The 27451-nt window shown below is 43.1% G+C and overlaps 1 protein-coding gene across 2 annotated transcripts in view; it reads right to left on the reverse strand.

Annotated features, from left to right (window-relative positions):
- Positions 1–1492: 1492 nt before the first annotated feature.
- The window catches only part of LOC115188646 (COMM domain-containing protein 10-like), a 39486-nt gene continuing 13527 nt past the window's right edge, over positions 1493–27451 (reverse strand). The window contains exons 6-7 of one of the 2 annotated variants that reach the window (XM_029747382.1): positions 1757–1818; positions 1493–1655 (exon numbers count right to left, since the gene is read on the reverse strand). In XM_029747382.1, coding sequence (XP_029603242.1) covers positions 1652–1655; positions 1757–1818 — 66 coding nt within the window. In that variant the 3' untranslated portion in view covers positions 1493–1651. Of the gene's footprint in view, positions 1656–1756; positions 1819–7764; positions 7872–27451 lie in introns of those variants that run through there. The other variant, XM_029747381.1, reaches the window with a different exon arrangement.

A 27451-nucleotide genomic window follows, 5' to 3' on the forward strand; every position in this document is an offset into this window, starting at 1 on the left:
ATGGTTAACACGCAAGTCTCTCAACTAAATACTGTGTGCATACCGTTTATTTTTTGTTGTTGTCAGTTTGTGACCGGGTTAAATTGTCTGTCTGCTTTTTGGCACATTTGTACCAGAGCTGCCATCATCTCAGCCCATTATTTGAGGGCCAGCGCTCTTTGCGCAGTGGTCGACCAGTCTTATCCAGGATTAGTGCATTATCCACTTATTTGAGCTGGCTGGTTCAGGCCACCCCTGATAATTGTCCATAAAAACCTGAATGCTTCGTGTTTACTGTCCAGCAGACCTCGACACACACCACACGCACAAGTAGGACTCGGTTCTGTTCTCTCAGTTGGAGACTCAGAACGGATCCTTTTTCTCCACGGCAGGCTGCGAGCAGCCATCTGTTCCCCATGCTGTAGGACACACAGCTCCCTCAGGCAGTGACTTTGGTGATTTTTTCACATGGTGGCAAAACTGTAAATTGGGTAAAATAGCAGTCGTTACAGAGGTCTTGAGAGGTTTTATAGAGAGGGGTGACTTTGGAATTTTTTTGCATTTCAACATCAGGTTCAGAGTGCTCACTGCCTGGTAGCTTCACTCCAAAGAGGACGAAAGTAGAGCAAAGGTTTCATTTTTTTCCCCAGCTATTCTCCAAATTGTCCTGCCTGCGGCAGAGGAGCATGGAGCGGCTGCCAGAACCTATTCTTAAGCGAGTGACTAACTCATCCGCTTTACAACGGCTTTAGAGCCCATTCTACATGCTTATTATCCCATTAACACAGACGCTGCCTGCTAAGTTTGATACAAAAACAACCAAAGGCTACATAATTGTTAAGTAGGAAACAGCAAATTGAAATGAAAACTTCGCTCAATAAATCTTCATAAATTGATACAAGGCCGTAAAGTGTTTTACTGTCTTTCTCTAGAGGAGGAGAGGCGGGGAAACGGTTTCTTCTTTTTGTTCAGAGCGATGTGAACTTGACAGGTATTATGTGAGGAGGAAGGGAAAACGTGAGACCCTGGGAGAGAAAAACCTGTAGCTGTCTGTTTTGGTGAAACCTTGACTGTTGGACAATACGCTTCATTTAATATGGCTTCCATTTTGTAAAACTATTGAAAATAATGTGCTTCATTTCGGGAATGTCTGTCCTGCTAAGTGTGGAGATGAGGATTTGAACTGTGCCTCTGCACCTCTATCTGATGAAAACTACAGGTGGGGTAAGAGAAGAAATAACATGCCACTTTTCAGAATTACAACATTTTTATATTCCTCTAGTGCTTTAGATTACATATACATGATATCATGTTTTGTGTTTGTACATTAGTAACATTTCATCAACATTCCTAAAAATAACATTGCCTGAATTTCAACAACAACATTCATGTTGCACATCGGAAAAACACAGGTAGAAAAATAGTTTAATTGAAGGATGAAATGTAGTTGGATTACAGTTATATACACACACACACACACACACATTCTTGCACTCAACAAACAGGGAATGTGCGATCTCCCTCATTATACCATCACATTGTTATGATAGGTGTCCTGTCAGTGTGCATGGGGAATTTTAATGACAACACTGCTTCTTCCATAGCTGTCATCAAATAAAAATAGAATGTCACCCGCATCAGGTGAGGGAGTCCAACTGGGCTTGAACCGTCTCTAGCTGCAAGGAGACAGAGAATGCCTTGACAATTAGGAGAAAGGCAACATGCCTGCGGGTGTTAAGGAGTCAGTCAGAAAGCAGAACCAACGTGCAGCACTGACCTGGTTGTAGAACTGAAGTAACTCCTGGTGGCTGAACTCCACAACACTTTCTCCACCACACTCTGGAAGACAAGGAAGATTCACCATGAGTCAACCAACATCACGGCCAACAAACACTCCCTCCGCTCTCTATAAAAAAATCAACACTCTCGTTCAATTATTTGTGCACTTCTGTTGAAAGTAAGTACACATACCGTCCAGTAAGTAATTTCCATCACTGCATGTACACTGAACAAAAATATAAAACGCACACATGCAACAATGAAACATTTTACTGAGTTGAAGTTCATATCAGTCAATTTGCTATCATACACGTCAATCCAGAGCATCCTAAACATGCTCTATTGGTGACAAATCTGGTGAGTATGCAGGCCATAGAAGAACTGGGACATTTTAATCTTCCAGGAATTGTGTACAGATCCTTGCGACATGGGGCCGTGCATTATCATCTGAAACATGGGGTGAGGCTGGCGGATGAATGCACGACAATGGGCCTCAGGATCTCGTCACGGTATCTGAACATTCAAATTGCCATCAATAAAATGCAATGTGTTTGTTTTCCGTAGCTTATGCCTGCCCCATACTATAACCCTACCGCCACCATGGGGCACTCTGTTCACAACAACAAACCGCCGCCATACACGTGATCTGCGGTGGTGAGGCTGGTTGGAAGTACTAGCCAAATTCTCTAAAACAATATTGTCCCCAGCACAAGGTGCATCTGCGTAATGATCATGCTGTTTAATTCAGCTTCTTGATATGCCACACATGTCAAGTGGATGGATTGTCTTAGCAAAGGAGAAATGCTCACTAACAGGAATGTAACTTTGCGCACAAATTTGAGAGAAATACGCCTTTGTGCGCATGGATCATTTCTGGATCTTTATTTCAGCTCATGAAACATGGAACCAACACTGTATATGTTGCAACTATAAAAGATAGGAAATATATTGTGAAAAAAATAACAAATAATAAGATACCAAGGAAGTTAATCAAACCAAGACTTTGCTGTGGAGATTATCCCAGTGTTGGGTTGTACACACACACACACACACACACACACACACACACAACATGTATACACACACACACACACAAAGTAGCCGGAGCTGTGGGGCTGAAGACACAATGGGGGATGGAATGTGTCAGAAGCACATTAATGAAAACAGATATTAATTAGACCCAACATTATCATCCATAATTAAGAGAAGGGGAAATGTTGTCTCTCGCCAAAGCCCACTTGGTATGTAGCGAACATGAAAATGTAGGGCACACACACAGACCCCCACCCATCCACCCACACTTGAATTGAGGTTTGACAAGGTAACAGATTTTTGTGCAACCATATTTGCACATTATAAATAGTGACACAAGTCAAATATTATATTGTGGCAAATGAATTGTGGGAATGAACCGGAAAGCAACATCCACAAAAATCCCAAAAGATGACAATGCCAAAGCATATTGGCTTTAGAATTGCCCATTCAATCTTCACCCCTTAATACTTAGATTTGTTGGTTTCCAGAGACCTCAGGATGATGCATAGAGCTGGTTGAACTCTAAAATAGCCAACAAACCTCCTGTGATGGGGAGGTGAACCAGAGGACAGTCCTAAAGGGTGAGGACGTGATCTTCTCCACTGACATGTATCAAGGGGGATCCTAAACATCAATGTGGTCTGTCTGTCTGCCTGCCTGCCTGTCTGTCTGCCTGTCTGAGTCACAGAGGGGTTGGCTGTGTTTGGAGGTGTCAGTGTACATGTCATTGGTGGTGATGGAGAGGGAGGCACGGTTTAAAACCCAGCCCAGTGTTTCAGCACCAAGGCCTGAGTAGGATTTGACAGATCTGGGCTAACACTAAGGGTATACCTCAAGAGCACATGAAACATTGAGGTAGCTAGAACAAGAGGATCAGGAGATACACCACTGCGCTGCATCTCTCTGTTTGCATGGGCTTCCTGACAGAGAATGACAATTCAATTATGTATTGGTGAAGAAATAACCTTTGGGTACAAGGTATGGAAGAGAAACAACCCATTTTGGGAACAAGGTATTGAAGAGAAACAACCCGTTTTGGGTACAATTTATGGAAGATGACAGTTTGAAGTGCTGCCATAGAGGTTGATCTATGATTTGTAAATGAATCATTATGATTTCATGTTATGTCAACTTATCCGATGATATTCAAGCAGCAGGTAGTGTTATTTTATGATACGCCTAATCTCAGCAGGTGAGGAAAGGTTGACATAAAAATGCACTTTTCATGAATTATTTGTTATTGTGCACTAAAAAACATCTGATTTGCAACACTTGTCAAAGCTTTATGGAGCCCTAGTGCTATGGAAAGGAGAATTGCTATTAGTGATAAAAGCACAGAGCGATAATACAAGACTGCTCCTACTTGTGCCACATCACCCTAACCATCCAAACCATTAAACACTGGACCTAAATAAAAAACACCATGTCAGAGATAAAATGTTGATTTAAGCGAAGAAAGAGAAAAAAACACGAAGAATAAAAAACATGGTCAGAGAACACTCGGTAGATACCTAGAGAGAGAACGGGAATGTCAAATCCTTACAAACAGCTAAACTGTAGTTAAATTGACGTATTGATCATGTTTATTTGTCAATACAATCCCATATGTATGTACTGTATCCCGAGTGGCGCAGCGGTCTGAGGCACTGCATCTCAGTGCTAGAGGTGTCACAACAGTCCCTGGTTCGAATCCAGGCTGTATCACATCCGGCAGTGATTGGGAGTCCCATAGGACGGCGCACAGGTTGGCCGGGGTAGGCCGTCATTGTAAATAAGAATTTGTTTTTAACTGACTTGCCTTAGTTAAATAAAAAACTATGCATGTACCCTACTGAATACTTGCTGTATACTTTGGGTGAACGGGACTCATTGGGAACGTACAGACTTCCCTGGAAATCAATATGAACCCCCTAAATAAATATGCAAGACATACACGTTTTGCAGGGTTATGTGGCTTGACAGTTAAATGAGGCCATTTTGAATGCTCTTGCCTTGTAAATTGTTGATGGAAATCTTGACAGAAACAGGAGGCAGAGCTGTTGGGTTTCTGGCATCTCACCCTCAGCTCCCAAAACATTCTTAATTATGAATAAAAACATCCAACTCCTGGGTTAACCGTTGCCATGGACACAGAGCTCTTAAAAAGCCAGCTTGAAGGTGTATGGTGCTGTCTGTTTTGGCACAAAATGTCAGACATCCCTGTGTATTTGCAGAGCTGCTCGGAGGGATATGCTCTTAAACAGAAATGTCAAAAATATACTACTTCATATCATCACCTCCAGCACCATGCTGCTTCTGCAACAGCTAATGGGAATCCTAATAAAATACCAAATACACCCCAACATCAACATATGTGAAAACGCAGCTGTTTCTATGTTTTGTAGTAAAACAGATAGAGAAAGATGAGGGTTTCCAATGACATCGGTCTGCATTGTGTGATTTTAACCAATTTTGAGTAGGCATTGCTTACTAATTGTCTACTAATTGGTTGAGGATGTCATTGGAATCACTTATCTTCCTCAATCTTTTTTTTACTACAAAACATAGAAACATTTTCACATATGTCGATGTTGGGGTGGTGCTGGAGATGACTATGAAATTGTCTTTTTTAAATTTAAATTCCCTTCAAGTATAATTTCTGTCAATCATTTCTCACAGGTGACAGCAAAATGAATGTGAGGGAGAAAGCTGTAATATTTTGTTACCAACACAAGGACATGAAAACTGCTCAATTGTCAATGTAATTTGTCTTTTAATTGAAGGTGAGAAGAAAATAATTTTCATGCTTGCTGGAATGCTTATTGAATAGTCTGATGAGTCGGGAAAACACACACTTGGAGTGGAATTGGTAAAAGCCAACGTGTTGGACGTTTAGGTCATCATGAAATCTATCAAACTTCTTCACTCACGTGTCAACACAACCATTATGTTGCATGACAAACGTAAATGAAAAGTCCAAATCTGACATTCACTCAGATCAATATACAAGTCAACAGTCTTCCTGCCACGTCCCCCTGGAGGGCCTGACTCCTGGGGAAAGGTTTCTGTCTGCTGCCTGTTGGTGTGTGTGCTGCTGCCTGCCTGTCGTGTGCCTGCCTGTCTGCCTGCCTGTTGGTTGTGTGTGTCTGCCTGCCTGGTTGGTGTGTGTGTCTGCCTGCCTGTCGGTGTGTGTGTCTGCCTGCCTGTCGGTGTGCCTGCCTGTCTGCCTGCCTGTTGGTGTGTGTGTCTGCCTGCCTGTTGGTGTGTGTGTCTGCCTGCCTGTCGGTGTGCCTGCCTGCCTGCCTGTCGGTGTGCCTGCCTGTCTGCCCTGCCTGTTGGTGTGTGGTGTCTGCCTGCCTGTCGGTGTGTGTGTCTGCCTGCCTGTCGGTGTGTGTGTCTGCCTGCCTGTCGGTGTGTGTGTGTCTGCCTGTCTGTCGGTGTGTGTGTCTGCCTGCCTGTGGGTGTGTGTGTCTGCCTGCCTGTCGGTGTGTGTCTGCCTGCCTGTCGGTGTGCCTGCCTGTCTGCCTGCCTGTTGGTGTGTGTGTCTGCCTGCCTGTCGGTGTGTGTGTCTGCCTGCCTGTCGGTGTGCCTGCCTGCCTGCCTGTCGGTGTGCCTGCCTGTCTGCCTGCCTGTCTGTGTGCCTGCCTGTCTGCCTGCCTGTTGGTGTGTGTGTCTGCCTGCCTGTCGGTGTGTGTGTCTGCCTGCCTGTCGGTGTGTGTGTCTGCCTGCCTGTCGGTGTGTGTGTCTGCCTGCCTGTCGTGTGTGTGTCTGCCTGCCTGTCGGTGTGTGTGTCTGCCTGCCTGTCGGTGTGTGTGTCTGCCTGCCTGTCGTGTGTGTGTCTGCCTGCCTGTCGGTGTGTGTGTCTGCCTGCCTGTCGGTGTGTGTGTCTGCCTGCCTGTCGGTGTGTCTGCCTGTCTGCCTGCCTGTTGGTGTGTGTGTCTGCCTGTCTGTTGTGTGTGTGTCTGCCTGCCTGTCGGTGTGTGTGTCTGCCTGCCTGTCGGTGTGCCTGCCTGTCTGCCTGCCTGTTGGTGTGTGTGTCTGCCTGCCTGTTGGTGTGTGTGTCTGCCTGCCTGTCGGTGTGCCTGCCTGTCTGCCTGCCTGTCGGTGTGTGTCTGCCTGCCTGTTCTGCCCTGCCTGTACGGTGTGTGCTGCCTGCCTGTCGGTGTGTGGTCTGCCTGCTGTCGTGTGTCTGCCTGCCTGTCGGTTTGGTGTGTCTGCCTGCCTGTCAGTGTGTGTGTCTGCCTGCCTGTCTGCACCTATCTGTGTCTGTCAGTGTCTGTCTGGAGACAGTGGTCAGCCCCGGGAGAGATTACATCCCCTAAATTCCATCACACAATAAACATGCCAGGAGGACAATAGGTCGGATATTTACAACAATTCAATGGGATTTTCAACTGTCATAAATAGATGGAGGGTTTGTGCAAATTCCTGGCTGTGGTCCCCAGCACGCAGTCAGAGATGTGTAGATTACGCCCACTGAGCTGATGGGGCCCCAGGCTGGGGGCCAATGTGCCAATCTGCCACTCAGAGCTCTTCTGATTGGAGTCACCAGAGGCCCAGTCTGGATTCTAATGCCTGGTCTTGGTACAGGGAGAAGTGAGTGACTTCTAGATGTCACAGAGGGACACTGTGGTTTATGACCATTAACTGGAAACCATGGGCTTTCGCAACAATCACAACTGACAAGGTTGTTTTGATATGTCTTCACAGAACAGAAGCATGACGGGGTGAAGCGTTGCTCCTGCCGAGCCTGTGCAGAGGCAGGACTGTGATGTTACGTCTTTCACACCTTTGATCCTGCTGCTGTAGAAGCCCAGGGGCAGAGAGCTGCTTTTTCTTCTAGCTCTGCCTGCATTTCGAAAGCCCACATATAAACAGGCTACCAGAGGCCCACATATAAACAGGCTACCAGAAGCCCACATATAAACAGGCTACCAGAAGCCCACATATAACAGGTTACCAGGGAAGCATCCATCCATTGCAAGATTGGATTGACATTTGTTGAAAGCTAAGTCGAGTCAATCCCCGGATGAATACAAAGATCCAATTAGAGAATAGGAGAGCATATGTCTACATGCTCTGCCAGCCAGACTTGAGCACTGCAGAAAGATAAACAAAAAAAATGACAGAGGATCAGACAGAGGACACATCAGACAGCAGACGATCCTAATGGCAGCACTCCTGAATGGATTGTGTTATCAGACTGTTACAAATGGAAACTCGGGCTTTCTGGAGAATAAGGATGTTTAAATAAAGACCCTTTCTGATGTCAAAACCTGATGCAAGAGACAAGAGGATTTCTCTAGATTAGAATATATGTTCATGACATAGGATATCAAAGAAAACATTCTCTGTGTCTTTTAACACCAGTTTTGACTGACACACCAAGCTCGTACTCGACGATGAGCATATATTTATGAATTGCACAGATATTTGGGATACAAAGGATGTCCTCGGTGGTCAAATGAAAATAACAATGGCAGTTTTGCCTATTGGTTTGTATACTAATGATGTCAGAGGCAGACTCCCTGTTAGTGCTTGATTACAATAAACCACATCCTCTGTGGTGACTTCAATAACAATGAGGCCGTCGCTGTGCTCCAACCACGACATGCAGCGCACACATCCGACTCCTGACCAACCTAATCTGCATTGCTCAACCACAACACAAAACCCTGAATGCTTTGAGAGGTTAATGTTGGTCTGAGGTAGAAGCCTCCGGTGAAATTGTTGGGTCATTTTGTTTAGCAGTTAATGAAATAGAAGAAGTGTCCCCCCTAGCTAATTGACTGACTGTACCCTAGTCTTACTGAACCCCAGCTGACTAAATGTAGCCTAGTCTATCTGGGGCGGAGGGGATTTTCACACGCCTCTCCCACTGCCGTTCAGTACAGTACGCAGCCTGGCGCAATAAAAGAGCACAAAGGCTGGGATTGTCCCCGGCCGCCGCCTAGCCAAAGAGCTGTAATGACAGGCCTTGCCACACAGAGGCCTCTTTCAGAGCAGGCCTCATCTCTGGGCACCAGCTAGGCCTTGCCTTCCCTCCCGGTGCCCCCACCCCCTCTCAACATGGGAATGAGGTCTCCTCCTCTCTGGTTCCCTTGACCTCTGCACAACAGTAATACTCCAGGGGCAATGCAGGTACAACGTTGTGACACTCCCTGTTAATCACTTAGCCGGCTGTTCTGTCAACTCATGCACTGGTTCTTTTTTGGAGAATGGCCTTGACAAGTCATGTTGAACCAATACAACCAAGACGTTTACAAAAGGATGAAACCCAACGCAAGCAGATTTCCTGACTTCAACTCAAACAAACCACCAGATCCTACATCTCTCTCTCATCATCTTAGATCCAAAAGGGGGAGGTTGACGTATCTCCTCGGGTTTAATCTAAAACACATCTAAACATACATTCTCATCAGGCAGTAAGCTTTGCGGTGCTTCTGATGCATCTTAACTTCATGACCAATTTTCTCTCTGGGGGCTGCTGTGGCTGGGTGCTGTTGCTCTCTGTCTGAGCTCATTTCGAAAGGCTGACTTTGGTAACTGCTCTACCACATGAGAAATCAACTGGCCCTTGTAACGACCGAGAGCAGCTCTTTATTTTGTCTGGAAACAAGCATCAGTGTTTTCCTTAAAGCAACGCGGGGAGCTTCCAGTGTTTCAAAGCTGGCAGTGTTTGAGGAGACAGCGCAGATGTCAGAGGAAAGAGTGAGGCCCTCCTGTTTACTCAGACTGACAGGCTGTAATAACACTCAACACTTTGATTCAAAGCAGCGGACAGAGAGGCCTAGCGGCGGACAGAGAGGCCTAACAGAGAGGCCTAACAGAGAGGCCTAACAGAGAGGCCTAGCGGCGGACAGAGAGGCCTAGCGGCGGACAGAGAGGCCTAACAGAGAGGCCTAGCAGCGGACAGAGAGGCCTAGCCAACGAACATTTCATATTTGGTATAGAAGCTGGCATAAATACATGCAAATGAATCAAGTTGTATTTTCTTTGATAAAAGTATTGGGATAAGGCTCCATACAGCACATATATTTCTAGTTTTAATCTGGTTAAAGCATTTCCCTAAATATAACCACAGATGAGAATTATCTTCACTAGACATTATGCACGGCAGGCTCTGACATGCTCATTCGGTGGAAAATATGAATCCAAATTGATTCCTTTTTCAGCCAAGTACATCAACATACATGTTCCACTGCACTAGGCATAGAATATGACATAGAACAGTGCCTACGTACAATCTTGATTCGTTTCAGAACAACAAGTCGAAGTACATGGATCGGACTTCTTCTCTAGTCCAGCAGCTTAATAGTTTATCCACCATGGCCCATTTACCACCATCTGTTACTTTGTCTGAAACATGGACCCACTTGTGAAGTCTCCCCATGCAAGTCATTAGTGTGTTTGTTTATGTTCTGCTTGTGGCCTCAAAGGACAACATACCTTGTTAGGAAAGCTTTAAAAGTGGAAATAAGGCTACATTTCTGCTGTCCCACGACGCAAGTTATTTCCATAATGCAGCACTCACGGAGGGCACGTCGGCCTCATTAAGACACTCGCTAAGGACCAGATTAGCACTGCATTAGCATACAGGAGGGTCCTACAATATAATTACTTTACACTTCACAGTAAAGTGCAGAGACAGAGATGGTTTGGAAAAAATATACTCAGTTTCGGCTCATATAAAAATCTATATATACACACACACACAAAGTTATGTACTCGACATAATGGCACCCTGAAGCTTTGTTATGAAGCGAAACGTCTGAGAGTCCTTCGTTAGCCAAGTCAAAAGCCAAGTCAGGAGCTCTGCCCTGGATATTGTTATAATGACGCATGCTACTGCAGACAGGAAAGATAAACTTCCCCCGTTGTAATTAGTGAGAAGTGAAGGGAAACCAACTTCCAGCAGGGGGAACGGTAAAACAATGTGTCTACAGAGAGCACCACAAGGCCAGGCACCTCCAGCAGTCTCCATACTAGTCATGTGTTGCTCAGAGCTCAGGTCCCTCTGCTCTACATTGAAAATCATCTCCAATGTGAGCTCCCAGGGACAAGACATTATTTGTTTTAAAGGTTGGCCAATTCATTAAAAGCCAGTCCATAGTTTAGTTACTTACTATCAAATCGGATCTCAAAGTAAGTCTTTGAGATCATTTGTTTTGGCTGATTTGTTTGAAGTTGATTCACATTAGGTTTGAATGGTTCTACACTGAACAACATGTAAAGTGTTGGTTCCATGTTTCATGAGCGGAAATAAAATATCCCAAAAAATGTTCCATACAGACAAAAAGCTTATTTCTCTCAAGTTCTGTGCACAATTTGTTACATCCCTGTTAGTGAGCATTTCTTCTTTGCCAAGATAATTCATCCACCTGACAGGTGTGGCATATCAAGAAGCTGATTAAACAGCATGATCATTACACAATGCCACAGATGTCTCAAGTTGAGGCAGGGTGCAATTGCCATGACTGCAGGAATGTCCACCAGAGTTGATGCCAGAGAATTGTTTGTTCATTTCTCTACCATAACGTTGTTTTAGAGAATTTGGCAGTACGTCCAACCGGCCTCACAACCACAGACCATGTGTATGGCGTTGTGTGGGCAAGCAGTTTGCTGATGTCAACGCTGTGAACAGAGTGCCCCATGGCTTTGGTGGGGTTATGGTTTGGGCAGACATAAGCTACGGACAAAGAAACACAATAGCATTTAATCCATGGCAATTTGAACGCACAGCGATACTGTGACAATCCTGATGCTCTGGATCGACATGTATGACAGAGTGTTCCAGTTCCCGCCAATATCGCACAGCCATTGAAGAGGAGTGGGACAAACATTCCATAGGCCACAATCAACATCTTGATCAACTCTATGCGAAGGAGATGTGTCGCTAATGGGGATCCTAATAAATCATATCACGCTGCATGAGGCAAATGTTGGTCACACCAGATACTGACTGGTTTTCTGATCAACGCCCCTACTTTTTTTAAAAGGTATCTGTGACAAACAGATGCATATCTGTATTCCCAGTCATGTGAAATCCCTAGATTACTGCCTAATGAATTCATTTCAATTGACTGATTTACTTATTTAAACTGTAATTCAGTAAAATCTTCGGAATTCTTGCACGTTGCGTTTATATTGCTGTTCAGTATATTATTAGGCACTTCAAAAGAAATGCATTGTGTCACTGTTTTCTGTTGGAATTCACTCTCAAAACATATTTGTTCCTCTGCCATACAACATGTAATGATTAATACAATTATTCACAGATTTAAAAAAAACTAACCTCATTTTGAATTGAAGAAAAAAATTATCAGAAAATTGGGCATAAAAAACTGGAGAGTTATAGTTTTATACACCAAGGGCAAAATTCTAAGATATAATACCGGCAGAAAGTACCCACAAATTTACTTTCAGCAATGTTTCAAAACCCCTCTGGTCACCTTTGAGCCAGCTGCCCCTCTGGTCACCTTTGAGCAAGCCCTTCTTTCATACTCAAGTTGTGACAAAGAGAGAGACAAAGACGTGATAGTGGAGACCTGTGTTCTTGCCAAGATGACAGAATTGCTTGAGTTGTTTTTTTACCCCATTTCTCCATCTCAGGTCAGGCACAGTCACATCAGACTTCTGTCATGCAAACTCTGTAAATATCTCAAATGTTGAGGTCCGATAGTTTCTCTCCAAAACAAAATTATTTCAGGGCGAGAATGGTATTTCAAATTGAAATTCACAGTGCTACCTATATTAAATGGGAAACATTGACTAACTGTTTCTGAGTCTTTTATATAGTTGGACTAAAATACATATATTACACAGCAGACTGACAGATTGGCATCTGACAAACAGAGTTGTGGTGGCTAGTTTTTCACAACAGAGTTAACTTCAGTTTCTGAGCTGTAGGGATAAGGAAGCCCCAGAAGGTGCGGGTGGAATTGTCTCCTTCGGAACGCTTTTACCAGCACAGCTCTGACTAAAAGGATTCTGGGGTTTTTGACGTAATGGTGAGGAAACTGCATGGTTGAAGTAATTGCCAAAGGCAGAGGGCTTTTTTCTCCCCTTACCGTCTTACCGACTCATTCTACTCCACACCAATGTGCCTTTTAAGGGGCTGCAGAGCTGGCTGTCTTATCAACAACTGCCAGGTCCTGCTGAGTGGAAGCCACTGTCAAAACCATCCTGTATCATTCCCTCACCAGCACAATAAAGCCGACACACATTCTGATTACAGGTTTATCATGCCCAACAAAGTCTGCCGTCTACTGGAGGACATTTCTACAGAATTCCAACAGACACTGTGCTTAATTGGTACACTATAAAAAAGGGTATATGAAAGCAGTCTAAGAAGAAACGACCCAAGAAATCGTCACATCTCAATCTAGACAGGAGGCTAAATTAAATGAGATTTTAAACATCCTGGTTGTTATCATTCCGAAAAATGATTAATATAGAGGCAATTATTGGGAGAGAGAGTACATTTATGAAGGTTAATGATGTGATATGGCAGACCTGTGTCCAATATGCGTCACAAAATGTTTGAAACATTAGCTAATCATATATAATACCGCATATCGAATAATCTGAATAACACACTAGAACTCAGGGTTCAAAAAATGAATCTTACATGTATAAAGAAAAAAATGCTCCTTTTTACTGTCACAGCCTCTCATTCATCTATTTTCAATGACTTATTATTTCATACTTTAAAAAAAATGATGAACCCTATAAATCTAGTATGTGCAATGGACGGAATTCATCGGACACTGCCACTGCAAAAACACACACTGTATACAGATTTTTCTATTGTGTTATTGACTGTACGTTTGATTATCCCATGTGTAACTCTGTGTTGTTGTTTTTGTCGCACTGCTTTGCTTTATCTTGGCCAGGTCGCAGTTGTAAATGAGAACTTGTTCTCAACTGGCCTACCTGGTTAAATTTCCTTTTTTTTTTTAAAGCAGGGAAACTCCAGTTAAAGTGCTGCTATTTGATGCATGACTGCATAACAGATCAACAAGACAGGCAGGATTATTCTTTGTCCATTGTTGAAATGCTATCCAGATAAGCATGCAATCAAATACCCATATTATCTTATCACCTGAACCAAGTTGACAATCAATGTAGTAATCACGTTGCTGCCAAGAGATGCTTTTCCATTGCCAAGTAGCACCCCATCACCATGTTTTCCGATTAAAATAGCCTACCATCGTGCAAGGCTTTATATTTGCAAAGCCACAACCAAATGAGAAGGTGAGAGAGGTGTGTGTGTGTGTGGGGGGGGGGGGGGGGGGGGGGGCGGGATAGGGGCCAGAGAGTAGGCGGAACCCAACTCTTGGCCAAAGACCCAGGATAGATCACCTGCAGGATGCAGTACGCCTAGAGCATCCTGTCTGGGGCCACATCCTTGGAAATATCACACGCCTACATAAAGAGAGTGGTTTGATGGTTGTAATAAGCTATTGAATAGAACAACGAAGATGAGACGACCTACAGCATGTTTTGTCTGTAAAATGCACGTTCTGTGTGGAATACAATCGCACAGAAAAATGTACTTAAATCCAAAGAGTTTATGGAGAAGCCAAAGTCCTCATAAAAAAAATTAACAATTAAGATAGCAAATATTTGTCTTGCCTGCTTGCCAGTTGGTAGAAACAATGTTGAAATGAATTCTCAAACACATAGCCTATTTATAAAACCACATGTACAAAAAAAATAAACATTTGCAGTCAACAAATATGTAGCTAGGAGCTGCTTGGCGTGGAGTACAAGTTCTGCTTTATTAATGCAGTATTCTTAACTGTAGGCATTTGAGGATGAGTACATCATTAGTGTGAACAGAAAAAGGTCAGTGTGACTAAGAGTTCATTTTTTAATTGTATTATTTTTATTTATTTAACCTTTATTTAACCAGGTAGGCCAGTTGAGAACAAGTTCTCATTTACAACTGCGACCTGGCCAAGATAAAGCAAAGCAGTGAGACAAAAATAACAGTTACACATGGGATAAACAAAACGTACAGTCAATAACACAAAATAATGACAGAAATTTGACTTTAGAATTATGACTGTAGAGAGCTGCCAGGTAATTTTTAAAATAAATTGTATTTATTTAACTAGGCAAGTCAGTTAAGAACAAATTCTTATTTACAATGACAGCCTACCGTGGAACAGTGGGTTAACTGCCTTGTTCAGGGGCAGAACGACAGAATTTTACCTCGTCAGCTTGGGGATTCGATCGAGCAACCTTTCGGTTACTGGCCCAATGCTCTAACCTCTAGGCTACCTACCGCCCCAAATTTGCTCCTAAAGAATAACTATTTTTAAGTGGTTAAAAGTCTAGGCTGAGGAACGTAGGCATGTCTGTTAGTCTTTCAGGTCAACTGCAGTTCACTTTGCTCTCACCCGTCCACGACGCTTGGCGTTTATCTGAAACCCCAGATGATAAATCGGTTGCTGCTCTTTATGACATTCAGAATGGACCGAGAGGGACCATCAAAACAGATGAACAACATTTGGAGCGGTTTTAAACAGCTCCCTTCAAATTTGGGTTGAAAATTAAAAGAGGGCACAGCACAGCGCCTTGATGAAGCTAGCACATTCCCATGAATGGTCAAAAAAACAAAAAAAAGACAAACGTCTTCAGCTTTGAGCGTGAGCAGTCATGCTTTATCAGCACCTCTGAGCATAAGTCATCCTTTATGAGTCTAGTCCATAACCCCAACTCTAAAGGTCAGGGTCTCAGGGGGGTGCAAGCCTGTCCTGTTTGTCCTACTACAGTATGGGACCTACAATAGGATTACATCCTGTGTCTAATGAAGACAAGGGGTAGTATTCTAGCACTGTATATACCCTCGAATGAATCTTCAGGACAAACACAAACATCATTATGTAATATCATCTTGGCTAGCTAGTTGCTGTTCGGTCTGCAAAACCAGGTGTAAGAACCACTGAGGATGGCTGTTGAATTAAATGTATAGGACTAGCATTTTGAGAGAACAACTTTATTGACACTTAAAATAGGAAGGTAAGATTGTACAAATAAGAGCACAAAATGTGGTTCTGGGTTAAATGTGAGTGTACTGTTATGCCGGAACCACACAGACTTTGCGTGTGAGTAGAGAGCGCCAAGTCACATCGCACTGCGTAGCGTATGCCAACTTAACGGTCACGAGAATTGATAATAAACAGTTGTGTTTGTGATTTTCGCTATGGTGCCCTGGTGAAGTATTGTTGCGCTCCTTTTGACTCACCTTATATATGTCCTACGGGAGCCACCGTACCTGCCTCCTGTTATGTTGGCTCAGGAACATCAGGAGAGTTGTAGCTAATACACTCTAGCACTTAGAACGAGACTAGCTAAATTCTTTATTTCTACATAACATCAATCTCTCTTGAACGGAGTTCCTGGAGTTTCCCAGCCATAGCCTGCCTAGGCTATATGCCCGTGCTCAAAATCAACAAAAGGTAGGCATAAAGTTATTGTTTTCAAATAGGCGTATGTATTATTGGTACTGGCAGCTCACCTTAAACACTTAGATACTTTTTAACTATACATTTCACAATTCCAGATGTCAATGCACAAACAGTTCATTTCCTCACTTTACCAGCATTGCTTCACGTAAACGTGAGAAAAATAGACTCGATGTTCTAATTTGAAACGCATGATGGCTCGTCTTTTCCTCACATTCACCACTGTGCATTCTAATTCCAGCATGTACACGCTCTTTCACGCAAAAAAAAAAACAAAACGCTTTGTTTAATATGGGCTTTACTCGAACCTGGATCTGGAGAAGACAACGACACAGGCAGACTATGGGGCATGCAATCTAGCTCCCCAGGCCCACAACATGTTTGAATGATTCATTAGAATTCACAAAAGAAGGTATTGTTTGACTGTTTTAACTTTCAGGTTAAATCCTATACATAATTTATACCTGACAAAACTGACTGAACTTAAAGAAACGATGTATTCAAGGTATGACAGGCCCCAGCCAGCCAGCAGATAGACAAAATGAATCGAGCTAGTTCTCTTTTATGACAAAGCTAAGGCCTATTGATTCAAATCCCATCTACAGATACGTGTCTGAATCCAGTATACATTTCAGTGCTTGAACAGAGTCATTTCCAAATGCTTTTTCCCCTTAAATACAGCATAAATAGTTGATCAGTCATGTTTATTAAACACTTATTCAATTAATTTTAGAGGTTTTAGAGTTTAAATTAGAAGTGTTTGATACAAAACGCAAGATGTTAATTTGGAGTCACTCTGGATACTTGCGGAGAGATTCTCACCCTCTACTACAACATCTCCACGTCTTTAGCTAAGTAACTAGCGACGCCACAACATTAAAACAAGGTTTCCCCTCTTAACATATGACATCTTTCATAGAGCTTTGTTTCATATCTGCACTATCTAGCTCGCCCGAGATTACATTGGAATTTAGCATTGCTTTGATGAAGCCTTGATGCAATAAAGCCATCTGGTCTCATCATGTGGAGCTTGCTTGATTTCTCTAAACCCCATTTCTGCCGGGCAGATCCGAGCAGATAGACTCCGACAGGGAGTGGGTTCCAAGTTTTGTGTCCACACAGCCTTTATGATCCAACAACCGATAAGAAGTCCAGCTATTAATAGAACAATAATGGAGACATATGGCAGAGGATATGGTCAGGGAACGTAAGTAAATTGCTTACATGTTCTTTCCAACCCATCCCGTGTTTCATTGAAAATGCGCAATGCAGCAGAAAAATGATTGGTTAATGCTTTCAGAAGTTCAGTGCCACTGTAAGCCACATTACTCAGGTTTGATGATGATAAGAGTCGATACACAGGGACCAAGGACCTGGGAGCAGAGATCAGTTTATAGCTATGGATAGACAGAGTATTCCTAATAGGCATTACTACTGTACTGACGTAGGCATGCTTTCATTCATTTAATGTTATACAAAAATACACACGTTTTTAAATCGACCTGACGAGACCTGAAGAGAGACCTGAAAAGAGCTGCAACCGTACTCTTCAAAAAATTGCCAAAATTGTTTATGATATAGCCTAAGAGGATAAAAAACATTTACAGTGCATTCAGAAAGACCCCTCCACACTTTGTCACATTAGTCTTATTTAAAATTATTGATTAAATAAATGTTTTCCTCATCAATCTACCCACAGTATGTCATAATGACAAAGCAAAAACAGTTAAAATAAAAATAAAAAACAGAAATACCTTATTTACATAAGTATTCAGACGCTTGCTATGAGACTCAAAATTGAGCACAGGTGCATCTTGTTTCCATTCATCATCCTTGAGATGTTTTTACAACTTGTAGTCCACCTGTGGTAAATTCAATTGATTGGACATGATTTGGAAAGGACACACCTGTCTTTATAACGATCCCATAGTTGACAGTGCATGTCAGAGCAAAAACCAAGCTATGAGGTCGAAGGAATTGTCCGTACAGCTCCGAGACAGGGTTGTGTCGAGGCACAGATCTGGGGAAGGGTACCAAAAAAAAAATGGCTGCAGCATTAAAAGGTCTCCAAGAACACAGTGGCCTCCGTCATTCTTAAATGGAAGAAGTTAGGAACCACCAAGACTCTTCCTAGAGCTGGCCGCCCGGCCAAACTGAGCATCGGAGGAGAAGGGCCTTGGTCAGGGAGGTGACCAAGAACCCAATTGTCACTCTGACAGAGCTCCAGAAGGACAACCGTCTCTGTAGCACTCCACCAATCTGGCCTTTATGATAAAGTGGCCAGATGGAAGCCACTCCTCAGTAAAAGGAACATGACAGCCCATTTGGAGTTTGCCAAAAGGCACCTAAAGGTCTCTCAGACCATGAGAAGCAAGATTCTCTGGTCTGATGAAAGCAAGATATAAACTCTTTGGCCTGAATGCCAAGCGTCACATCTGGAGGAAACCTGGTACCATCCCTATGGTGAAGCATGGAGGTGGCAGCATCATGCTGTGGGGATGTTTTTCAGGGGCAGGGACTGGGAGACTAGTCAGGATCGAGGGAAATAAGAACGGAGCAAAGTACAGAGAGATCCTTGATGAAAACCTTCTCCAGGGTGCTCAGGACCTCAGACTGGGGCTAAGATTCACCTTCCAACAAGACAACGACCCTAAGCACACAGCCAAGAACACGCAGGAATGGCTTCTCTGAATGTCCTTGAATGGCCCAGCCAGAGCCAAGACTTGAACCCGATCGAATAGCTCTGGAGAGACCTGAAAATAGCTGTGCAGCGACGCTCACCATCCAACCTGACAGAGCTTGAGAGGATCTGCAAAGAATGGGAGAAACTCCCTAAATACAGGTGTACCAAGCTTGTAGCGTCATACCCAAGAAGACTCGAGGCTGTAATCGCTGCCAAAGGTGCTTCAACAAAGCACTGAGCAAAGGGTCTGAATACTTATCTAAATGTGATATCAGTTTATTTTTAACACATTTCCCAAAATTTCTAAAAACCTGTTTTTGCTTAGTCATTATGGGGTATTGTGTGTAGATTGATGAGGGGGGAAAAAACAGATTCATTTTGGAATGAGGCTGTAATGTAACAAAATGTGGAAAGAGTCAAGGGGTGTGAATACTTTCCCCACTGTAGCTTTACCAACCAACATACTGCAGAGCTTCATTTAACAAAGCTTTTCAAGCGCATCTTACGCCCCCAGTCTCAAATTGTTGCTTTGGTGCTGAAAAAGGCTTGTTTTGAGTTAAGGTGGGGATTGATTCAACACTGACGGCACACAGACGTGAAGCAGGAATGGTTTCTGGAGAGTCGGATGCTGTGGGCATCTCTTTTGGCCTGCTGAGCCATTTCCCATGGAGCAATCCGATGGGGAGAGCTGAGAGTGACGTACTAATGCTGCATCTATAATTAATCTGGTTGCTCTAAACAAAGTATTGAGTGTGGGGTTAAAGACCTGAGTGTGGGGTTTGACAACATATCCCATGGGGATCTGCCACAACCACACACACCACTGAATACAACTAAACAAACCCAATTTTACTCCTTTGTATGTACAGTTGAAGTCGGAAGTTTACATACACCTTAGCCAAATACATTTAAACTCAGAATTTTCACAAATACAGACACTTAATCCTAGTCAAAATTCCCTGTCTTAGGTCAGTTAGGATCACCACTTTATTTTAAGAATGTGAAATGTCAGAATAATAGTAGAGTGATTTATTTCAGCTTTTATTCTTTCATCACATTCCCAGTGGGTCAGACATTTACATACACACAATTAGTATTTGGTAGCATTGCCTTTTAAATTGTTTAACTTGGGTCAAACGTTTCTGCTAGCCTTCCACAATCTTCCCACAATAAGTTGGGTGAATTTTGGCCCATTCCTCCTGACAGAGCTGGTGTAACTGAGTCCGGTTTGTAGGCCTCCTTGCTCGCACACGCTTTTTCAGTTTTGCCCACAACTTTTCTATAGGATTGAGGTCAGGGCTTTGTGATGGCCACTCCAATACCTTGACTTTGTTGTCCTTAAGCCATTTTGCCACAACTTTGGAAGTATGCTTTGGGTCATTGTCCATTTGGAAGACCCATTTGCGACAAAGCTATAACTTCCTGAATGATGTCTTGAGATGTTGCTTCAATATATCCACATCATTTTCCTGCCATCTATTTTGTGAAGTGCACCAGTCCCTCCTGCAGCAAAGCACCCCCACAACATGATGTTTCCACCCCCGTGCTTCACGGTTGGGATGGTGTTCTTCGGCTTGCAAGCATCCCCCCTTTTCCTCCAAACATATTGATGGTCATTATGGTCAAACAGTTCTATTTTTGTTTCATCAGACCCGAGGACAGTTCTCCAAAAAGTATGATCTTTGTCCCCATGTGTAGTTGCAAACCGCAGTCTGGCTTTTTTATGGAGGTTTTGGAGCAGTGGCTTCTTCCTTGCTGAGCGGCCTTTCTGGTTATGTCGATATATGACTCGTTTTACTGTGGATATAGATACTTTGTACCTGTTTCCTCCAGCATCTTCACAAGGTCCTTTGCTGTTGTTCTGGGATTGATTTGCACTTTTCGCACCAAAGTACCTTCATCTCTAGGAGACAGAATGCGTCTCCTTCCTGAGCGGTATGACGGCTGCGTGCTATTGTTTGTACAGATGAAAGTGGGAGCTTCAGGCGTTTGGAAATTGCTCCCAAGGATGAACCAGACTTGTGGAGGTCTACCATTTTGGGGGGCGGAGGTCTTGGCGGATTTCTTTGATTTTCTCATGATGTCAAGCAAAGAGGCACTGAGTTTGAAGGTAGGTCTTGAAATACATCCACGGGTACACCTTCAATTGACTCAAATGATGTCAATTAGCCTAACAGAAGCTTCTAAAGCCATGACATAATTTTCTGGAATTTTCCAAGCTGTTTAAAGGCACAGTCAACTTAGTGTATGTAAACTTCTGACCCACTGGAAATGTGATACAGTGAATTATAAGTGAAATAATCTGTCTGTAAACAATTGTTGGAAAAATGACTTGTGTCATGCACAAAGTAGATGTCCTAACCGACCTGCCAAAACTTCAGTTTTTTAACAAGAAATTTGGGGAGAGGTTGAAAAACTAGTTAATGACTCCAACCTAAGTGTATGTAAACATCCGACTTCAACTGTGTATGTATGTATGTATGTATGTATGTATGTATGTATGTATGTATGTATGTATGTATGTATGTATGTATATATATATATACACATACATACATACACACACACACTAGTGCCAGGTAAATACTGAATTAGATCAAAGAAATGTTGGTACACCGGTGGGAATAACCGGTGGGTTATATCCTGCCTGTTTGGCCCTGTCCGGGGGTATCATCGGATGGGGCCACAGTGTCTTCTGATCCCTCCTGTCTCAGTCTCCAGTATTTATGCTGCAGTAGTTTATGTGCCGGGGGGCTAGGGTCAGTCTGTTTCATCTGGAGTATTCTCTTGTCTTATCCGGTGTCCTGTGTGAATTTAAATATGCTCTCTCTAATTCTCTCTCTTTCTTTCTTTCTCTCTCTCTCTCTCTCTCTCGGAGGACCTGAGCCCTAGGACCATGCCTCGGGACTACCTGGCATGATGACTGCTTGCTGTCCCCAGTCCACCTGGCCATGCTGCTGCTCCAGTTTCAACTGTTCTGCCTGCGGCTACGGAACCCTGACCTGTTCACCGGACGTGCTTGTTGCACCCTCGACAACTACAATGATTATTATTATTTGACCATGCTGGTCATTTATGAACATTTTAACATCTTGACCATGTTCTGTTATAATATCCACCCGGCACAGCCAGAAGAGGACTGGCCACCCCTCATAGCCTGGTTCCTCTCTAGGTTTCTTCCTAGGTTTTTGGCCTTTCTAGGGAGTTTTTCCTAGAGAGTTTTTCCTAGCCACCGTGCCTCTTTCACATGCATTGCTTGCTGTTTGGGGTTTTAGGCTGGGTTTCTGTACAGCACTTTGAGATTTCAGCTGATATACGAAGGGCTATATAAATAAATTTGATTTGATTTGATTAATGGCGCAAAACCATGACTTTCTCAGTTAAAACAGTCTTAACACCACCTCCTCTCTGTATGGAACATTCGGCTATCATTAGATCTCAAACACTTTTAGCACGAGTAAGCATCATACAGCGATTAACAAGAAGCATATCACTAATAATGCTCAGGCAAGCAAAGAAGATGCAAGTGATTGTAGAGAGAGAGACAGACAGACAGAGACACACACAGAGAAACACACAGACAGAGACGCAGACAGAGACAGAGACAGAGACGCAGACAGAGACAGAGATGCAGACAGAGGCGGTCTTCTAACCAATGCATGGATTCACATGTCATGACTCATCTTCTGAATGGCCGAAATAGCGCGGCACAAACAGTATTCAACACTTTCCACTCATTCCATTTCAGATCCCTCATTCAGCCTGTTGGGAAGCCACACTGTGGATGGAGGGCTGACTGACACAGAATCTATTGTGGCTGCAGATTGTGAGTGACACATTAATAACATAACACATGAAGCTCGTGTGCTGCAGTGTGATATTCAAAAACACTTACTTTCATCAAATCCTAATTTTCTACAATTCATTTTTTGGAAGTGCAAATTGGAGAATATTGCCACACGGTTGCCACAATGGAATAGGTTAAACCAACACTGACTTATCTTTCTCCGGGGATGTCTCCCAGCCTCGCTACAAGCGGCTCAGGTTGGAAAGCATGGTACAGACAATTTAATTCTGCCAAGATGAACACGCAACAAAACAGGACAAGTATAAGCCATAACAAAACGATTAGAGGGAGCTTTGCCTGCTACGGACTAGGCACTATGCACTTATTGCAGTGCCAAGGGCCAAACCCACAGTCTTTTCAAGAGCAACTCAAGCTTGAAACAATGTGCTCCAATTAAATGACAGAAACAGTGGCATGCCAAGGGCCGGGATACATGGACCCACCATGGCCTCCATTTTGAAATTGTATACATGTAGTAGAATGTATGCTTTGGCTCAGGGAGGAGGGAGAGGCGAGGCTGATGGCTGCTATTCACCACTGTAGGGCCTCTTCTGTGTGGCAACCCTAGTGATTGTCTAGGCAGCCAGCTTGAGCCCTCTGGTATGCAGACACTGCGGCTGTGAGAGCCTTGAGCATTTTTACAGTAGGCTTGTGAGAAACAAGCAACCACCAGGTCAAACGCCTACAGCTGCCTCCCTCTCCAAATCCACTAGGTTTATTCAACTAAATCCAACTCGATGCTGGACATAAATGGTGTGAAATGGTCAACCAACTAACTATCTTTTGTATAAAACCGCGGCATTGTCGTAGTCATCTCTCTTTAGGGGAAAATACAGGACAAAGAAAATAGGCTACATGTAACAGTTCAAGACATAATACTCTGGAAAAACAGCCTGAAAAAAGGCCTTTAATTTCCATGCAATTGTATTCATTATGCAGCCTACCTGGGACATGTGGATCTTTAAGTAGTGCGGTACACACTATGCATGGAAACCTTGTTTTCCTGCATTACATGCAGCACCTTTCAACAGAATCCTCTAAGATGTAAACATTCCAAATGACTATGCTGTAAGAGTGAGACAGTTGAAATAGAAGGAAACAACCTTGTCATTAAAGGGCTGTTGACAGTACCTACCAGTACTGGCAAGGAAAACCATACAGTAATGGCTCCCCTTTCACAACCAGTATGTGTTATTATATACAAAAAGATGTTTTTACAACATCGAATGCAGCACAAAGACAGCTAAATAACTATATACACCCAAGAGAATCCTACAGAGCAAAAAAAGTCCAAGAAAACAGGTGTGGTATATCAATATAAAAATTAGACTAGGTATTTCACCTCACTTCATAATGTCACAGGCTTCGTTGAGATGAAAAGTTCTGATTTTCCTTCCCATTCCACAATCAACAGGGCTTGTTTGAGATCTCAGAATCCACGTAAATGTGTACGAATAGAGAGTCCAGACCACCTTAAACAACACCTTGCATGTAACTGTGTACTAACAGAGAGAGAGTCCGGACCACCTTAAACAACACCTTGCACGTAACTGTGTACTAACAGAGAGAGAGTCCGGACCACCTTAAACAACACCTTGCACGTAACTGTGTACTAACAGAGAGAGAGAGTCCGGACCACCTTAAAACACCTCGAACAAAAACATTGGCTAACAACTAAAAATCACTTCACTATTGCAGAAAGAAAAACAATGTCATCTGGCAATTTACATTTAGCTGAAGAAACTGTTGTACAGGGAAAAACTAGCTCAGATTTGAGAACCAAGATCTGAGACCAAACAAGACAAACAAATGGGAATTAAATGTGTTTGGATGGATTTGCCACCTTCCCCACTCATGTCTGCATCCAACATGTATCGTGGGTGTGCTAAACAGCCACAAATCCTCAAGAAGCACAGAATTGGGGTATAGGAAAGGAGGAAAGGGGGGAATCAATGGTCCCCGCAGCAAATAAAGCTGTGACATCATTGTATGGGTACTATTATGCCACTGGGCTGTACACATCACCAGAGGAATGGATAATCACGGAACAATGGGCACCCTGAATGGGATCCCAAAGGAGAAAAAAAACTAATCACCAAGGAGAAAGGAGCCCAAAAGATGGCCGCACAAAGCATCCTGGGCCATGAAGAGGACGACAAGCCCCAGACAAGGCTTTATTGTGCCATGTGACGGGTGGGAGTTTGAAGGGATTTCAGTCTGGCTGCCACCATTTTGGTTTAAAGCTATCCGATATATTGATCGCCTGACATAAAACCTGTTATTTTACAGTTTTAACTCTAAGACTGCTTGTTAGCTCTGTGTTTTTTGGGGGAAGATTGAAAGTTTGTTTTCAACTTGTTGCGGATCGTCTGTGGCAGAGACATGCGAGGAAGAGGAGCGTGGATGTTTTGAATAGGGATAATCATAGCACCTCTTCATAAGTCAAAATGTAATGTTTAATTGCATTCTTTATCTCTCTAGCTGATAGTAAATGAGGTCACAGCATCACTGGGAGAATTCCAACAAAGAGCTTCCGCTCCTCAGTGGATAAATACATTAGAATCAGAAGTCTTTCAAGTCAGATGCTTTGATACAAAACAAGTAGGTTTGATGAAATATAATTAGTTAGGGCACTCACTGGCTGGGAATAGCATTACAAGGAAATGGCAACCAACAACAGCACACTCATGCATAAGTCAGAATGACAGAACAGGAAAATACAATTCGGCATAATCTATTTATCTATACGAAGTAGGATGCCAGAAAGTGCTAGTCTTAGTGGTAGGGTGCAGGATTAAGAGTTTCGAGGTGGAGATGAAAATGTTGAAGAAGAGAAGGCCACGTTTGGCAAGAACCGTCAATATACTAACACAATTCTAACAGTCATCCTGCTTGGATCGAAGCAACTCCGTAGTAATCATCTTAATACACATTCAACCTATTTAAGCATTAAGGCCAGAGGAGGTGTGGTATATGGCAAATATACCATGGCTAAGGGCTGTTCTTAAGCACGACGCTGTGCGGAGTGCCTGGACACAGCCCTAAGCCGTGGTATATTGGCCATATATCACAAACCCGAGGTGCCTTATTGCTATTATAAATTGGTTATCAACATAATTAGAGCAGTAAAAATACATGTTGGCATACCTGTAGTATACCATGGCTGTCAGCCAAACAGCACTCAGGGCTCGAACCACCCAGTTTATAATATATCTTAGACCTCTCAAATTCAACCTTGAAGCCAGTCACCCCCACGTTGTTCCCCTGTAACCAGGGACTGTTTTAGACGTGGGATACCAAGGTGTGTGCAATTAATTAATCAGGAAGAACAGAAAACCAGCAGGCTCCGGACCTCGTAGGGTAAGAATTGAATACCCGTCCCTGCCTTAGACCATCAGATCAAAGACCTATAAATGAATAACCATTCTATGACTCATACTGAAGGTTACATTAAATTAGCAAACTGGTAGGTTTATTTTAATTAGCTATGTCTACAAACACTATGTATAATGAGCTAATCCCCAAGCTGGCCCATTTATAGCAGTGAGCAATGGAATCCTCTAATGCTGAGGGACAGAGAGATGAGAGAGAGGCCCACAGACTGTTGAAGGATTTTACCATCTCAGACTTCAAGTAACATCTGAGAGACGTTGTTTGTGCGTTTGTGTGTGTGTGTGTTAGGGATATGTAACTCCAGCGGCTCCCTGGCTGGCTTGGATGGAGAGGAGAGGAGACAGGTTTCATACTATACACTACTGGAGGTTTGCTTGCTTCTCCTCTGGGATTGGGCTGATGAAGCAAGACACTGATCAGGTGGGAGTTCTCTAACTCCGATACTTGGCTTCCAAATCAATAATGTACAGCTGTCCTCCTCCTCCTCCCTCTCAGAGATCCAATATCACACTACCTGGAAGGTTATCTGGGTATTATCAAGTCTTCTCCCTTCAAATCAACACTATATACTGAAATGGTTTCAGAGATAGTTGTTATTTTGTTATTACGTGCATGCAGAATAACTTCTGAATTAAATATTTGTTAATGATATTGTGAAACTCTGAAGACAAACAAGATGATCTACAGAAAACACACACACACACACATATTAGAGGTCGGCCGATTAATCGGAATGGCCGATTAATTAGGGCCGATTTCAAGTTTTCATATCGGTAATCGGTATTTCTGGCCACTGATTTGCCGATGTAAAATTTGTATTTATTTTTTAAATAAAAAATAAATAAATGAATATATATATATATATATATATACACATATACACATATACACACACACACACCTTTATTTAACTAGGCAAGTCAGATTAAGAACACATTCTTATTTTCAACGACGGCCTAGGAACGGGGGTTAACTGCCTTGTTTAGGGGGGATTCGGGGATTCATTTTTGCAACCTTCCGGTTACTAGTCCAACGCTCTAACCACCTGCCTTACACTGCACTCCACGAGGAGCCTGCATGGCAGGCTGACTACCTGTTATGCGAGGGCAGCAAGAAGCCAAGGTAAGTTGCTAGCTAGCGTTAAACTTATCTTATAAAAAACTATCAATCTTAACATAATCACTAGTTAACTACACATGGTTGATGATATTACTAGTTTATCTAACGTGTCATGCGTTGCATATAATCGATGCGGTGCCTGTTAATTTCTCATCGAATCAC

Source organism: Salmo trutta, unplaced genomic scaffold (genome assembly GCF_901001165.1).
Source record: "Salmo trutta unplaced genomic scaffold, fSalTru1.1, whole genome shotgun sequence".
NCBI classification, from domain to species: Eukaryota; Metazoa; Chordata; class Actinopteri; order Salmoniformes; family Salmonidae; genus Salmo; species Salmo trutta.